Genomic DNA, 12,216 nt, shown 5'->3' with positions numbered 1-12,216 from the left:
GATATTATATAATAATATTATAGATGAATTATAGAGACTACAAAATATAATCTCTTAATGGTTTCCATTTTAAATAAAATAATGACCACTTAATTTGATCTCAATTTAGAGACCACGTAGTAATGGTTTCTGTGTGGTCGCTAAATGATCTCCCAATTTTTCCAGTGATTTTGATATAGCGACTACAATTAGTGATTTCCATTTAGAGACCATATTATTTGGTCTCTAAATTAATGACCACGTGGAAAGAGTGGTCGCTAAGTTGTCTCTAAAAGTGATTATCACCAAAATTGATCTCTAAATGTTGATTTTTTGTAGTGTTATATGGTAAATACTAATTCTATAAGCTGATTGAAATATGTAAAGAGTAAACAGAATAAAATAAAAAGGTATGAAAATATCATAAAAAACACCATAAAATATGAAATTGTAAAAATATGGAACCACATTACATTCAATAAAGCATTAGCATGTCTCACAGTAATCTAAAAATGAAGTACACCACAAGTAGTGTTTTATCACAAAATAAATTAGAATGTTTATTCTTACTAATAAAGTAGTTTTTCTAGACTTATGCTATAAAATATATAGGAATAAAGTTCATTTTGGTAATTGGTCTTGTCACATAGGCAAAATTTAGTTATTTTCTAAATTTATAGATTTTTTAATCCAAATTTTAGTATTATTTGGCTCAAATTAATCTTAATTTAAAAAAAAAAACGTGAGAGTCAATTTCTCTTCAAAATAAAAAATGATTAAAAAATTATTTTATAATTTTAGTATAATTAATATAATTAAGCTAAAAGTAGCTATTATCATCATATTTTCGCTGTAACTACTCCGATCTCCACCGCATTCGGCATTATTATCATTATAACCATCATTATTAACAAAAATAATATTAAAAAATAATAATATTTTTTTATTGTGATTTATTAAATATCAATATATATTTTAAAATCTAAATGATTTAATTTAATATAAAAGTTAATATTTTTTATTTTTTATTATGTTCACTCTTTTAAGATATGCTATTTTTATAAAAAATATAATTAATTTAAATTAAATATATAAATATCAAATTACAATGTCCATAAATTTTTAAAAAGCCTAAATAGAACCTAAACAATATATCAGTAATCAAATTGGAATTTATTCCAAAAATATAAGTTGTCTGGGCGTAGGTATAATGATAGTGAGTAAGGTGTGTCAAGGCAGTATAGTGGACAGATGAAGGGAGTTAAATGATTTAAAGATTAGTTATTTTGCTTTAAAATTGCTTAATTAATTTTTAAATATTAAAAATTGTATTTTATCATACAGATTGAATAAAGTAATTTAATTAGGGAAGAGAAATGAAAACTCGTGGTTTCAAGTTGTCCAAAAATTTTCATTTTCTTTTCTTTTATCTTTTGTCCTAGCAAAACCCAATTCCACAAGCATTCGAGGAGAGTACGTATACCCATGATCATGTTATAACATAAATATTTAGTTTGAGAATTATTAGTCTAGTTTCTGCACTTATATTTGTAGTTAGTTTCATCACAAATAGATTGAGTGTTTGGTTCAGAAATTTGATGCAACTGGTAGTTGTTTTTTACTGAATCATTATATTAAAACGTTTGATAAAAATTTAAAAAACAGCAGCTGGTAGCTGATTTATTCTCAATCAGCTACTGATTTATTCCCAACAACGGCCGATTTAACCTCAATCAGCTATTGATTGCATCAGTTCTATTTTAGAGTTTTTTTTATCAGTTGATAGTTAATTTAATTTTTTAATTATTTATTTGGTACTATTACTCTTATTAAAATTTATTAATAATAACTTATTTTAAATCGATCATATATAATTAAATTTTTATATTTTATAATAAATAATTATTATTTTAAAATTATTCTTAATAGTTAAATAATCATAATATTAATAATTATGATATTTAAAATTAAAAAATTTTATTAGTAGAATTTAAATTTTTAAAATTATTTTCATAAATATTTTTAATAATAAATACAATGAGCTAAAGAGAATTAATTATAATATTTTTTAATTATTATAAATTATTTTTATTAATTGATATTATTAAATATAATAAAATATATTCAACGATATATTATACCTTCAATAGTCATTTAATATATTAATAATAACCACTAATCAAATTTTATTAAATAGTTTAATTTATCAGGCATCAGCTGCATTGATCAGCTAAATCAAACAGCTCATGATTTAGCACTATGATGTAGTTGTTTTTTATTTAGTTTCGTACTATGTAAATTGGAACTAGTAAGTTCTTATAGAAAATATTGTGTTACATTGATCATTAATTAATGTAATTCTAGTTCTTGATAGTATCCACTGAGACAGCATAACTAAGATTTCGCAAGAAATTAATTGTCTTCAACATAATTATCTGACTAGCAGTTCAGTGAACAAATATAACCAAATTATATCAGGAATAGTTTTATCTTAAAAAATATCGATATAACAGAAGGAAGGAAAAAATTATAGTGCAAAGATCACGCGCTACAAGGAAGCTAATGGGTAGATTTTGCAGTGCAGAGAAAAGAGTCAAAATAGAGGTCAGTGTTCGTCAGAAGTACTGAAACTGCTAAGCAGAAAAGGATGAGTAATCGTGTGGTTTTTCTGTTACAACAAGAACAAGAAGAAACAAACACAAATTTTCTTGCACTTATTTACATCTCTCTCAACTACAGAGTCTGCAACTTTCTTTGCTTTTGCCTCCAATACCAATAGCTTCTCTCATCACTTCCTTTTTGTTTGTTTTTCTTGAACTCCCTTTTTCCGTTTTTAGCTATGAACACTGACTTTACAACACTTCCACCACAGTTCTCACTGTAACCATGAAGGTGATGCCATGACAAGTCACTGTATTTCTTCCTCTGTAACCTCCAACTCTTCATCCATGGAGACATTTAGAGACATGGGTTCTCTTTCTTTAGTTCCTATTATTAACAGTGTACCTGTACCAGTACCACCACTAAAGAATATTTGCTACTGTAAGGTTTTTGATAACAAGGTTGATCATCAAATAGAGTTCTCATTAATGGCCAGATGCTGTACTAGTTGCCTGGACAGTAACCAAAATAGTGAGGCTGTTGATGATCGAGAATGTAATGTAGATAAAGGTTCAGGAGGGGCAGAAGTAGTAAAAATGGACTATGGGCTGTCAAAAGTTTGTGCTAGAGGTCATTGGAAACCAGCCGAAGATGCTAAACTGAAAGAACTTGTTTCTCTTTATGGTCCTCAGAACTGGAACCTTATAGCAGCAAAGTTGCAAGGAAGATCAGGTATTTTAGAAAAAAGTGTAGCTTTAATTTTTGGTTTTGTTTCATTCTCTTAACGTTCTGTCAATTGTATTGGCGGGGTTATTGTAGGTAAAAGTTGCAGATTGAGATGGTTTAATCAATTAGACCCAAGAATCAATAGATGTGCTTTTAGTGAAGAGGAGGAAGAAAGGTTAGTGGCAGCTCATAGAATTCATGGTAACAAATGGGCTTTAATTTCTAAGCTCTTCCCAGGCAGGACTGATAATGCAGTTAAAAATCACTGGCATGTCATTATGGCTAGAAAATACAGACAGCAATCTGTTGCTTATAGGAGAAAAATACTGACTCGGTCTACTCAAACAAAGGTTGAACATGGTAATGGCAGTGGTTCTTCAAGAATAGGCTCTCTTAAACTTTGCAGCGGCAGCATTAGCAGACCCTCTAACTTACAGTTTGCAACATCAAATGCTGGTGCTAGTAATGGATCTTGTGATAATACTACTAGTGAAGTGGCAGCCGAAAATGGGAGAGTTATGTTTGTTAGAAGCAGCAATTTACTTTCTTTTCCTCATGGAAGTTGTGCAGACCATACATCTTTTGATTTCTTTCCTGGTTTGTCCTTTTGGTCTCTCCATTCCCTACATTCTGTCATCTATGCATTTTGTGCATTTCGGTTTCTGTGCATATAATCCTCTTATTCGTCTTCTCTACATGAAATTTACTGCTGTTCCTTCTTTTTCTTTTTTCTTTCTTTAAATTTTTTTTAAAACTTCTTTGCCATCTCCTTTACTACATGTCTAGTATTTTCAGTTGAAGTTAGTCCATGCTATATTCAATTAAAAGATCATCTTCTCTGAGACTTTGACTCACAGTATATGTTATCCCAATGCCTTACGCTTTCATTCTTGAAGAAAAATAGTGGACCAAGCATCAGTATAACTGGATAGAAATAATTTTGACAAAAGCCAAGAGCTCCCTTTTTAATTTATTTTTGTGAAGATGTTGAAGCTGTGATTTCCCTGCTAGTTTTTATCATCCTGTGACTAGAATAAATGGTGCAAAATATTTGCAGGAGGTCACAACGGTTGCGAGATTCTGAGTCACAAGGAGCACTGCAATATGCCTAAAGATGGTACCACCTTCACTGTTTTCCACACCATGCAACAATCAAGCAACCATCACTTTTCTGCAGACCACATGGCATCACCGCCAGCATCTCAAGTCTCGATCAGCGGGCCATCCTCATCATCGTCACTATCATCAATTGCAGAGAACAAGGCTATCAGCCATTTTGAGACCACTGTATCATCACCACCATTTATAGATTTTCTGGGTATAGGAGCTTCTTGATTGATCAAGAACAAAAGTTTCCTAAACAATGTAAAAGGATTTAGAACGTATCGAGAGAAAGTACTGCTCTTTTCATGAATGAGATGTAACACTTTTCGTCAAGAACATAACCTTTGCTTTTGTAGATAAACAGCCTGAAATTGATCCCATGCATGTTAATTCAATGAAGTAGCAATCCTTCTTATTTTCTATTCAGTTATTGAGAGTTTCTTTTTTCCCTTTATAATTCTGGTTTTCTTGCTTTATCACTTCTTGCCTCTAATCCTGAATCTCATTTTGAACAATAAAAACCAAAATGTTCATCTCCAAGTCAAGAACTAAAGTTTATATCTTGGATAATTTCACTACATTATTATTATTATTATTTTTATTTTTATTTTTCATGTGTGTAAGAGTAATCGCAATGAGCCTCTAAGGGCTCGCATCGGCTGGGCATATGATAAGAGTATATCCCAATGTTGACTAAAAGTCAAAGAGGATTTTAATCTTATAAAGTTTAATATCACCTCTTCTCATTTAGGACTTTTTTCTTATAAAAAATAAAACTGTAAAAAAACCAACAATATCTCGAGAACGGATCACAGCTTAATCTATTAGTTGGTCCATTACTGTGAAATTATTCTCCAATCCTAATGTTATCTCATGCCTTATATACGCCACTCTAATGAGGTGAGCCAGAGTTGATATTGAATGATGATTTCAGTTGGATTTCCCACTACAAGAACTAACCAACTTTCCAATTAGCACAATAATAAAATCTCTTATAACTTGGTGCTGTTTACACTCCATTATGGACCCTTTAAAAAATACAAGTTCTAGGAGTTTAATGAATGCACTATGATGCAAGACAGTTTCAAGGAACATCGTGGCAGGAAACTAAGCAAGTGTATTAATTGCTTAATTTAGTGACGAACATGGCATCTTGTTGGTTAGGCCATGACATCAACTTATCAACTCAACATCCGAAAAACATCTTCAGCTCCATTACTCACAGGGTCTACTTTATAGTGAGATAATTCTTCCTCTTAACTATCTGCTGTTTGGTGTTTTCAATGAGATGTCTAGCCAAGCAAGGACTAAGGACAGAATCAATATCGAAAGGCCCCATTATGAGAATAAGAGGGGGTCGTTTTCCAACCTCCACTTTTATTTTATTTTTTGAATTTTGAAAATTGTTTTTGAAAAAATAAATAAATATGCTCCTTTCAAAAATAGATTTAAAAAAATCAGCTTATATAAAATAATCAACACATTAAATCAAAAATAAATATAAAACCTGTTTTTCAACAACCAACAGCAGTTCTAAACACACCCTATCTTGGGTTGACAGCAATCTGAACTGAGAAAAAAAAAAAAAAAAACTTTATAAGGGTAGTCACGATTTGTGGTATTCAACTGTGGCAAATCAGTAAACCAAAGAAACTTGAATATACAAGATACCCCAAACACAGTCTTAGGACACAGCAGGTGGTCAGACTACAGCAGCAGAGGCTGAAACTATCAGCTGTTAGAGTTTAAAAAGCCTAGAACAGAATCTAGCAAGTCTGTTCTCAAGGATAGCTTATAATTCATACAAACAATTAGAGCAATAAAACAGAAAGTGCTTGGATCTGGACAATGGAGATGTTCTTCACAAAAACTCCATTGGATTTTCAATTTGCATAATAAAATACAGTTTCCAGTTGCACATAATAACAGCAGGAATAACACTTAAATGCAACAATAGAGTAAAAAGCAACCTATCTTGTATAGTCAGGGGCTTCACTAGCAATTGGTTTGTATCCAGTGTATGGACATTCAATAGATGAGATCTTGTGTTGGTTTCAAAAAATTTTAACCACTGCAAGCCATAATCTTTGGCTGCAAAACCCAAGCATCCTCGAGTTCCTGCTTTGTGAGAAGCTTGGTGGAGGGAACAAATCCTGTTTCATGAGATGCGCCGAGTCCCTCCAAGTTTATGGGTTCCACTGAGAAATGTGTTTGAAGAGCTTTCAGGGTTCTCTCTATGAAAACTGTTCTTGAAAAATATTCCTTCATTCGACAGACAAATTCAGTGTGGTTTCTTGTCTGCAGTGGACAAAAATAGTTGAAGCGTCATATACTGGCCTAAGTAATTATTATGTGGAAACAGGGATGTGTGGGTATATACTTCAAAATAAGTGAAAACCGGAACAAAAGAATACAATTCACAAAGAAAGATGCTGATGCATAAAATACAGTTACTGCATTCTCGATGCTGTGGCACAATTTTCGAGGTCAGAATAGATTTTAAAACCAACACAACTGTGTTATCATGCACCACTAAGACGTAAATCTTGTTCGAATTAGCAAACTAAGTCGCATACCATCAGACTGGAAGCTAATTCATCAAAAGCAATATACCGTATAAAAAATTACTATCACTAGAAGCATTCAGACCTTTTTAAGGATTTTCTATGACAGAACTTAATGTGAACCTGGAACTGAAACCTTCTCTCTCTCTCTCTCTCTCTCCCTCTCTCTCTCTCTGTTTATCAATCTAAAATATTACCCATCTTGAAAGCAAAGGTAATAAGTGGTTCAGAATTGTGAAATCATAGTGGTGCAGCACTCATGAAAAATATTATTTGACAAAACAGAAGCTTGAAAGGAGTACTGGTGGGAAAGCATTACAGAACTTACAGATCTGTACTTCGGAGCCCGAGCTGGTAGCTTCAAGTATGCCATGTTCTTCACCTCATAATCCCATAGAAAGGAAGTGTGATGTATCCATCGCCTTTTTATTATAGATTGAGCATTTCCACCAAATTTTTTATCTCCAAACACGTAATCTAAACAGAAAATGGAACATTAGAGTTTAAAATTAAATGCAAAAAGTGCATGACATAGTTATACAGGAAAATAAGATGAAAATTTAGAAGTGCCTTTGAGCCCCATTAGAAAAAATAAAGCAAATTCTGCTCCATAAAATCAATGAAAGAGGAATGTGAAATGCTTGTCCTGAATGGGAGACATTATCAATAGCAGTTCCATGAGATTAAAATATAAACCAGCAGTTCCAATATGCACTTATCAATGCCTATCTTAGCGACTTAAGTTGGGGAAGCGCACAAATACTAGATCAATGAAGTTCCACACCATCACATAGCATTCAAAATTAGCATCCATTTGTAGGCATGATTACATTTTTAAGAACTTCCTACACTAATTTTCATTTTTATTGACTCCATATCTGCTGTATAACTGCATTTCAAATAAACAAATAAACATAGCAAACCAAATCTCACTCACAGGTCACTTCTACAAGTATGCAGCATATTATACAAACGCCAGAAATATCATTCTAATCAAGCCTCAATCTATGTACCATTCTCACGAAGTTGGAAATCACCAATTCCTTGGAAGACTTCATTATACAACAAACCACTCCAAGACATGATGGAACGTGGATATGGTTGCACTCCAGGAACATCATCCTTGTTGCATATGAGAGTAACAAAAACAGTCCCACTATCAACAATAACAGTGCCACCCCCAGTAAACCTTCTAATCACTGGAATATGATCTCGCAATACAGGTTCGATTTCAAGTAGTTCTGAAGGCTTCCTATGTAAAAATTCAGTTCTATAAATACACATATTTAAAGAAAATTCCGTGCAACAAAACAACAACAAAAATATATACATACAATTGTTTGGTAATGCAATCAGGCCAAATGTTAAAATCCATAAAGTCACAAACTCCTTTTCATAATAAAGCAGTTTTCACTATAAGTTAACTAATTGTTGAATGAGCAGAGAACTTCCATTTTACAGTAAACAGGAATATTTTTTCTGAAAAAGAGAAATAAAATTTTACCCAGAAATTCCCATGACTATATTAGGGACATTGGTCCCATCATTTATAATACACCAATTATCTGAAGAAGTACGAAGAAGCTTTTCCTCCAATTGAAGTTGCTTCAAAATGGGTACCCCATTAAATCTCACAAGATTCATCAATGGAAGACCCAGTTTTGTTGCTTGACGTATTATGGTCATCGAGCAGAAGCACTGAATTGGGTACTTCACCTTCTGCTTCAAAAACTTCACCAAAATGAGTTAATATTTTAAAGAGAAAAAGAAAAGTAACATAAAGCTTCAGTCTTTTCCTTTCAGCAATTCAGAAAATGAAAATTTGCTCTATTTCAGAATTACACAGAAGGAAAAAGAGAGAGAAAAGGTTACCTATCCGATTATTTATGGCACTTGCAATTGATTTTGTAGAATCAACGGCCGGCAATATATTGGGATCTCTTATACCTGTGTGATTTTTGAAGTGATCTGCCGTTTAAGTGGAACGAGTTGTCGTTCAGTTACCCATTTTCAAGCCCCGAGCCACTTCGCTATTATGCGGGTAGCCAAATCAGTTCTCAACAATACCATCAGCTGATACTAAAAAATAGTGAAATTATTCGTGCCCGAACCCAAACAATCATTTCCTATTGGTTGTGAAGATAGTTTTGATTGCTCGCAAACTGTTTGATATTATGGGTCAAAGGAAAATAGTTTCATTAGAGATTGATGGCTTCATATTTAGGAAACGGGTTTTTAGAAAAACGAAAGATATGGTTTTGGGCAATAAGGTAAAAGCCCAAATGCGTTATTCATAGGTCTTCCTGTTTAGTTGAAGAGTCGAGCAAAGGTCAACAATGGGCATAGGTACTTGGTGAAGTCTTGATCAATGGTCTCAAATTGGTGTTTCATCAACTATGCAAGAAAATGCCATTTTTACATATGTATTCAAACTCTTCGAGCATCCTTTAAGCTATATGGATTTGGGATTTAATGCTTAAATCTGATATTTTGCTGTAGATTAGATAGATCTTTTGACAGCTCTTCACAGGATCTAAGATAATAAAATGACAATTTATTGAGAAAGCTAGGAAATGAAACTTTACTATGTGCAATTTGCTTTCTTGAATTATGCGCACAGCTGACCATACTAAGCATTTAGAGACTCTGAGGAGGCGTATGCGAAGTATAGGAAGGGGTTAATAACACTTAAGTTAGTGCTTCTCTTTTGCTTGTCTTAAAGATTTGAGATTGGGTTGGCAACTCTGTCAGTAAGATGTGGAATGATATATGCAAACTGTCCTATGTAACTTGCATAGAGATGCTCTCTTCTTGTCTTAAAGAAGCTCTTCCTTGAAAGAGAGCAGTGTTATTGAACAATTGGATACATGTATTTTATCCATCCCAAGCAGTGCTGGGTACCTGTAAAATAATTTTGTTGCCTGTGGTACTTAACTCAATGCTTGTTATCTCCATCATCTACTTTTAGCCATCTGCATATGATCTTTGCTAGAGATGACCATTTTCTCCACTATGATGTTGTCGTTTGCAGATAATTGAGCAAAATTAAATTACTTGATTGTGGGTTGGAACAAAAAACTGCATGTTAAACAACATAAACATTTGCTGAGACCATGGCAGTCTGAGGATGCTGTGCTTGTTGGAGATTTCAATAAGCATGTATTATGCAAGTTAGAGGTCAGTAAACTTTCTATCTTCACTTCTTTTATACTTGCTATTATTATGATTATCATTATTGATATTATGATTATTAGATATTCATTTGGATTACTGAACAAACTCTAACTAATTACATAAGGAATAAAAAACAGAAAGACAAAAGTAGAGAGTAAAAAAGAATGTCGAATGCTTTTGATATATCTCAATATATACGTATATAGATTCAAGATAAGATCTTCTCCATGAATTTTACAAATTCATTGAAATCAATCCTTCCATCTTTGTTATCATCCAATGCTCTGATCATATTTCTGCAGTTCTGAAGCTCAAGTCCTTCCTTTAATCCCAATACATGAAGGACTCTCTGCAACTCCTCTGCATCAATAAACCCATCTTTGTTCTCGTCAAAAACATCAAAAGCTCCTTTAACTTCCTCTAAGCTAGGCTCCTTCTCATCAAACAGGTGCGAAAGCTCATCAAAACCCTTAGAATCCTCAAGCTTCTCACTTTCTGTACTGCAAAAAAGTCCTAAATTTCCCATCACCATCTCCACCTCTTCTCTGTCGATGTTCCTATGATCTTTCTTGTTATCAAAACAACCCTGCTGGTTGGACAACTCAGAATCTTGATTCTTGTTGTTCTCTTCTTCCCACGCATTTGAGCTAAGTTGTGATCTGAGAGAGAACCAAAATCTTGAGAAAAATTTCTGAATGCTACAAATACTAACCATGTTGAAAAACACTTTACATAATATAACATCAATAAGCAATAGCCAATAAAACTGATCCAACTTGGATGATTCTGTTTTCTTTTTAACCAAGTAGAACAAGTGATATAAAGCCATGGCCAGCTATATAAAACTATGTAGGAAAAAGATAATCGAGAACTGAAAATGGAAAGGGCTATTTCTCTTGCCAACTAGAAGGAAATGAAATGCTTTTCTCTTTCAGGATATAACTGCTGAGGAAAGAATACTTTGCAGGAACTTGTCACAAGGAATAGATGGCAGAGAGGTTTATTTATATTAGAATTTGAATGCATCAAGAGGGCGTGGTCAGCTTTCAAAGGCGGTGGTGATAGGAAAGTGCTTGTATGGTGCAGCAGCAACAGCTAAGTCTATTGGGAGAAGGTGCAGGAAAATAGAGGAAAAAAATAAACATCAAGAAATAGTCTCTTTCTTTGTAAAATGGATATTAGCAGTCTTTTTTTTTTAATTAGAAAAGGTGGACCAGGCTAGCCTGCCTTAATTTTCTTTTCTTTTTTTTGTCTTATGTGTCAGGATTTTGTTGATATTTATAAATAATAGTGACATTTTCTTTGTTATGGCGCAGCCTGAAGTTTCTCGGAAAGGAGAGTGATAGTGGGCTGCCAATTCTTTTTCCTTTGCGATTTCCAAGCAGTGGTTGAGTGGTCATCCCATTTTATGATACGATGTGAAAATTTCGGAGCTACCCACAAGTTAAGAAAAGCTCAGTCGGTCAATCAATGGAAAGTTGGATCAAAAGGGGAAGAAAAATAAAATTAAACTAAATGGAAACTTATGGAAAACGTTCACCTGCAATTGTTTTTCTTTTCTTGTTATTGTGGGGGGAAGGGAGAGGGAATCATACATATACTAGTCTTCACAGCCTGCTCTTCTTATATTACATATTTCTGTTGTGTTTTTCTTTCTCACGCGTGTTCTTACTTGAGAGAAGGGAACCATATCCCTTTCTTTTCTTTATTCCTTTTCAGGGTCAATATTATTTACTTACCCAAGTTTGATTTAATACATAAGTTAATCTTTTTGTAATTTTAGTTAACAGACTAAATTAGTAATTCAAAAACTATAATCTAATTCTTGTACTGATTATTAAATTTCAAATTTATTAAATATTAATTTTTTATAAAAATAGAATAAAATTTTATTTTTAACATAAGTTAATTTTAGTGTTTGACAAAAGTAATTTAATTAATATTTTTTACTTTCTTAATTTTTTTATTTTTTTTAGCATTATTCAATTTTAAAAGAATATGAACATGTCAAGAACACTTATTTTTGCAATAATATTATAAAATTACTATGTAATTTTATTTTAAATTT

General features: G+C 32.5%; 3 protein-coding genes and 1 long non-coding RNA gene across 5 annotated transcripts; 2 read left to right on the top strand and 2 right to left on the bottom strand.

Moving 5' to 3' along the window:
- Positions 1–2,572: 2,572 nt before the first annotated feature.
- LOC8271721 (transcription factor CSA) lies at positions 2,573–4,832 on the top strand. Its single transcript, XM_002531802.3, has 3 exons — positions 2,573–3,312; positions 3,400–3,903; positions 4,364–4,832. Exons 1-3 carry the CDS (start codon positions 2,880–2,882, stop codon positions 4,639–4,641), a joined length of 1,215 nt encoding a protein of 404 aa, XP_002531848.2. The 5' UTR covers positions 2,573–2,879; the 3' UTR covers positions 4,642–4,832.
- Positions 4,833–6,252: 1,420 nt separating this feature from the next.
- On the bottom strand, positions 6,253–8,660 carry LOC8271722 (putative lipoate-protein ligase A). Of its 2 annotated transcripts, none has more exons than XM_002531803.4 (4): positions 8,479–8,660; positions 7,988–8,226; positions 7,303–7,451; positions 6,253–6,708 (listed from the first exon to the last, which is right to left on the bottom strand). In XM_002531803.4, the coding sequence occupies exons 1-4, from the start codon at positions 8,658–8,660 to the stop codon at positions 6,475–6,477; spliced, it is 804 nt and encodes a 267-aa protein (XP_002531849.1). In that variant the 3' UTR covers positions 6,253–6,474. The 2 variants fall into 2 exon arrangements, with proteins under 2 accessions (XP_002531849.1, XP_025015335.1); XM_025159567.2 differs by having other exon boundaries at positions 8,012–8,226.
- A 1,353-nt stretch (positions 8,661–10,013) lies between these two features.
- On the top strand, positions 10,014–11,900 carry LOC107262262. Its single transcript, XR_007215935.1, has 2 exons — positions 10,014–10,151; positions 11,116–11,900. It is a non-coding gene; the product is annotated as an uncharacterized LOC107262262 (long non-coding RNA).
- Positions 10,304–11,107, bottom strand: LOC8271723 (probable calcium-binding protein CML45). The gene has a single exon (XM_002531804.4). The coding sequence runs from the start codon at positions 10,975–10,977 to the stop codon at positions 10,357–10,359; it is 621 nt and encodes a 206-aa protein (XP_002531850.2). The 5' UTR covers positions 10,978–11,107; the 3' UTR covers positions 10,304–10,356.
- Positions 11,901–12,216: the final 316 nt, after the last annotated feature.

The sequence above is a fragment of the Ricinus communis genome, chromosome 5, assembly GCF_019578655.1.
Source record: "Ricinus communis isolate WT05 ecotype wild-type chromosome 5, ASM1957865v1, whole genome shotgun sequence".
Taxonomy (NCBI): domain Eukaryota; kingdom Viridiplantae; phylum Streptophyta; class Magnoliopsida; order Malpighiales; family Euphorbiaceae; genus Ricinus; species Ricinus communis.
This window is presented reverse-complemented; position numbering and strand designations above follow the sequence as displayed.

What these genes read in the sequence shown, in the direction of transcription:
- LOC8271722 (XM_002531803.4), bottom strand. Translation starts at nt 8,660, where the DNA reads ATGACCATAATACGTCAAGCAACAAAACTGGGTCTTCCATTGATGAAT. An exon ending in TTTCCAACTTCGTGAGAATG is followed by an intron (nt 7,452 to 7,987) that starts GTACATAGATTG and finishes TTTTCTGTTTAG; the next exon opens with ATTACGTGTTTGGAGATAAA. An exon ending in GGGCTCCGAAGTACAGATCT is followed by an intron (nt 6,709 to 7,302) that starts GTAAGTTCTGTA and finishes TGTCCACTGCAG; the next exon opens with ACAAGAAACCACACTGAATT.
- LOC8271721 (XM_002531802.3), top strand. Translation starts at nt 2,880, where the DNA reads ATGACAAGTCACTGTATTTCTTCCTCTGTAACCTCCAACTCTTCATCC. An exon ending in AAAGTTGCAAGGAAGATCAG is followed by an intron (nt 3,313 to 3,399) that starts GTATTTTAGAAA and finishes GGGTTATTGTAG; the next exon opens with GTAAAAGTTGCAGATTGAGA. An exon ending in ATCTTTTGATTTCTTTCCTG is followed by an intron (nt 3,904 to 4,363) that starts GTTTGTCCTTTT and finishes AAATATTTGCAG; the next exon opens with GAGGTCACAACGGTTGCGAG.
- LOC8271723 (XM_002531804.4), bottom strand. Translation starts at nt 10,977, where the DNA reads ATGGCTTTATATCACTTGTTCTACTTGGTTAAAAAGAAAACAGAATCA.